A 4,340-nucleotide genomic window follows, 5' to 3' on the forward strand; every position below is an offset into this window, starting at 1 on the left:
CCCCTTTTTATACTACTCTATTGGAAAACCAACGGCCGAGATTAATTCAAACCAACGGCTGAGATTAAGACAACTCAATTAACCAATAACTAATTTTGGCTATGAGGTGTCACCTAAAAAGAGCCACTATTAAATAACAATTGTTATTATCCTAACAACACTTGTTTGACAAAAACAACCATTTTCTAATTCTAGGTCAGGACGAACAGCTGTCCAAAACTACCCATAAATAATGCTGTTATTTCTGGGTAAGGACGAACAGCTGTCCAAGCTACCCATAATTAACACATTATCCTTGTAGAACCGTGAGCAAGCTAAAAGAGACGCATCAGCGTTATCCAACAAATGAAATTGAATGTAGTCGTGTTGTTACGATAAGGGGGCATCAAACAAATTCAAATTAAGGTTGAGGAGTTTACATTTTCCTTATCATTTGGTGGCAAAGTCTATTTCGAAATGGTTTCTAGGACAGGGTCCCGCAATGACCGATTCAATTGCAAACTATAAATACCCAACCGTGTCTTGTGATTTTCATTAACGAGTATTGCATCTACTAAATCACAAGTATTGCATTTTACAGCTAAAATCGTAGCCTTTGTTGGTTTCATATTTAGCTTTTGAAAGAAGTCAGTTTGTTGGAATTGCAGGCAAGCGGTTCAAGAACATCATGGCGGCCAGAGGTATGTATATAGAGCAATTATTGTTAAAAATGTTATTGAAAGAGCAGTGGCGTATGTTTTTATTGTGGTTGTGATTTTTTAATGAACCGTTGGATTTGAATGCCCTGCAGTTGGAGTGTGTTATGGAATGTTAGGGAATCTGCCCAGCCCGCGCGAGGTCGTAGAGTTGTTAAAGCGCCACAACATCGGAAAAGTGAGGATTTTCGAGGCACATCACGAAGCTCTGAGAGCCCTGGAAAACACAGGCATAGAAGTAATAGTGGGAGTGAGGAACGAGGAGCTTGAGAAGATAGCAGGCAACCAGGCGGCAGCCAACGGGTGGGTGAAGGACAACGTTGGCGCCTTCTACCCGGCGGCCAACATCAAATACATTTCAGTGGGAAACGAGGTGTTGCATTACGGAAACGAGAAATATGTCTCATATCTCGTCCCTGCAATGCGAAACATTCAGACCGCAGTCCGCAACGCCAATCTGCACAAGGATATAAGGGTGTCCACCACCCACGCCTCATCTGTGCTGGGGAATTCTTATCCGCCTTCGCAGGGAGAGTTCCGCAACGATCTCAAGAGCACACTCCGCCCCCTGCTGAACTTGTTGGCTGAGAACGGGTCTCCATTCATGGCGAATGTGTACCCTTATTTCAGCTATGCCGGCAACAAGGCCCACATATCCCTAGACTATGCGCTCTTCAAGCCCTCTGCCCCGGTGGTCCACGACGAAGGTCGTGAATACAGGAACTTGTTCGATGCCATGGTGGACGCTCTCATTGCCGCGTGTGAGAGAGCGGGACATCCAGACCTACCCCTGCTCGTTACAGAGAGTGGGTGGCCCTCTGCGGGAGATGATCATGATCATGAGGCCCGGGCGGCCACCGTGGACAACGCCAGGGTCTACAATAACAACCTCATCAGGCACGTCTCCTCCAACCAGGGAACGCCCAGGAGACCTGGAAAGCCCATCCACACCTACGTTTTCTCCTTGTTCAACGAGAATTTGAAGCCCGGACCAGAGATCGAGCGCCATTTCGGCCTCTTCTATCCCAATAAAAATCCAGTTTACCCCGTCAACTTCACTCCCTACTAGGTGTGACGGTATGGACGTCCTTTCCTATCACTCACCAATAAAACACAAGGCCCGAATTTCTACGCCTTTCTCTGTTGTAAAAAATTACCACTCCTAAATAAGTTAAGTGTATCGCTCTTTCCCTCATATAATCCATCCTTTCAATAATGAGTCCAACTTGACGTAGACTCACTTTACTTTTCTCAGTATTTATCTCTCCCAACATGTATCGCTGGCTTCATTTAAACAATTGTTTGTATTTTAATGGAAAGAAATGAAAAACAACAACGTTCGATAAGATATATGGATTAAAAGCATTAAATAATTAAATGTTTTAGGAAATAATAAAAACCTATAATAAAAAGTCTATAATCTATAATAGAGTGTGTGAATGCTCATATTTGCAATTTAGTATAATACAATTGGGATAACATATTTTTTTACTTTATAGCATGCATCTTTATTTTCAAATATGTGCTATAGATGATGTTATTGTTACCATAACACCCTGCTTAAATTCCATTGTACTATATATTTATGCCTGTGTAAAAACCAGTCACCACCATTCAATAAATTAATCAAGCATTTATTTTATAATCTAGTACCAAATCCTAGTACACAACCAAACGATGGAATAACCAATGATAAAGGAGTGTTATGTTCACAATGGTGACAATGTGATCGTGTAAAAGATCTATGGAGTCCACTGTGCATGAAAGGCAATAGAATTTTGAGCATGCACTTGTGACAAATGTAATAATTGCATTACGTTCTTCCCATTCCCAACCATGTATGGAAATCTAGAGCTGAACATTTGTGTATGCAAGGACGCCTAGAATAAAGGTTGAAGGTGTTTTTGTTTCCCTTACAACCTTGCCAAGACTTTGTTGAAATTGCATTAGAAGAATAGATTAGAATGAAACTTATAACTATCATCATTGCAATTATGAAGCAATGAGCCATTTCCTATATCTATAGGAGTTTGGTGAGTTCAGAACTATGGAGTCATTATGGGGAAATATTATTGTCTAGTGATACGGTTCCTGTTGGCAAGGATATGCATTTAAATATAGCGAGCCATACACCTATGAGAGTTGTGATAATCTCTATGCCATTTCTTGAAGACGAAGCGTATTTTATCAGAGGTTACATTTGGAAGGAGTCTCATAATCTTAATATGTGTGTGAATGATTGAAGAATGACTGGTGCAATGTATGAAATAAAAGATTACCTGGTTGCATAGAAGGTAAATGTTACTGTCGAATTGAACAATGGTGAAGAGTATTAATCCAATCACAGGAATCTTTCGAGGAAATATGATCTTCTTTCTTTCTTCTTTTCTTTTCTTCTCTGCTTTCTTTTCTCTTTTACCCTTTTTTTGAAGGTAACATGACTTGAATTTATTTGATACTAAAGAGCATTATGATTCATTAGAGATTTATATGAGATACTCATAAGAAGAAGAATTTTTGTCATGACAAGGATTGTATTTGTTTGCATTTTTTTTATGGAGATTCTATTAAACAAGTGTCTTGGATTCAATTTCCATACGTGGAGAATAAAAATTCAAATGCAACTAATGAATACAATTTTATAATGATAGCAAGTAGAAAAGAAAAATCATCAATAGATGTAATAAGTTATTAGATTGGAATAGTAGAGATGATAAAGCCATGGATATCATTGGCCTTTCTCTTTCAAACTCTAGATTTCACGATATAGAATTAAAAAAATCACCAACAAAATTTGGGACAATCCAAATAAATCGTTTGGGGCAAAATCACTCAATGCTCTTTTTTTCCTAAAACTTCAATTATTCAGTTTCAAAATGGAAGATGGAATCACAATTTCAAATAACATAAGTGGTTTTAGGTCTCTCATTAGGCAACTAGTAGAAGTCAAGGAGGCAACAGATAATGGTGATGGTAAAGCTATCTTGTTAAATAGTTTTCCTTCAAAGTACAATAGTTAATGTTATTTCTGTAGTTAGTCAAATGACTTCACAAAACTTAAGAGATATGATTCCAACCCTTTTAGCTTAATAAAAGAGAACAAAATATGATTCTCAATAGGATAATGCACTATATTCATGAAGAAACAGTAAAAGGTCTAGTCCTAACAAAGAGAGAATTAAATATTTTGATTGTAACAAAAAGGGTCACACAACTCAGTTATGTAGAACTCAAAACAATGATGTAATTAAAGGAAAAATCGAGGTAAAGTGAAGGTAAATTAGTATATGCTGAGGATGAAGATTCAATTGATGATGAATATTTTATCAATGATTCTTCTTTGGGTTGAATTAATAGACCTGTACTTTGAGCCTTCACATTTCAAGGCACGTGGCAGTGCAACATGGAAGAATTTTCATCATCTCAAGATAGATTTTCACGTTAAAATGATATTTTGCATGCAAAGATTTTTTTGTTTGTTTTCTTTCCTCTTTTTATGCTAATTGTTTTGAAGAAAATACACGTATTGTGAAGGTTGATTTTTCTAGACAGGTAAGGGATTTGGTGTTGAGTACAATCTAGATTGTTGTCTACTAAGTTTATGAGGATGCAAAAAATAATTGTACCCTTCTAATGGTCATCAAA

At 37.6% G+C, this 4,340-nt stretch overlaps 1 protein-coding gene across 1 annotated transcript; it reads left to right on the plus strand.

Annotated features, from left to right (window-relative positions):
- The first annotated feature begins 538 nt into the window (after positions 1-538).
- On the plus strand, positions 539-2,008 carry LOC131040320 (glucan endo-1,3-beta-glucosidase-like). Its single transcript, XM_057973217.2, has 2 exons — positions 539-680; positions 791-2,008. Exons 1-2 carry the CDS (start codon positions 668-670, stop codon positions 1,762-1,764), a joined length of 987 nt encoding a protein of 328 aa, XP_057829200.2. The 5' UTR covers positions 539-667; the 3' UTR covers positions 1,765-2,008.
- The last annotated feature ends 2,332 nt before the right edge of the window (positions 2,009-4,340 follow it).

Source organism: Cryptomeria japonica, chromosome 3 (assembly GCF_030272615.1).
Source record: "Cryptomeria japonica chromosome 3, Sugi_1.0, whole genome shotgun sequence".
In the NCBI taxonomy this organism is placed as follows: domain Eukaryota; kingdom Viridiplantae; phylum Streptophyta; class Pinopsida; order Cupressales; family Cupressaceae; genus Cryptomeria; species Cryptomeria japonica.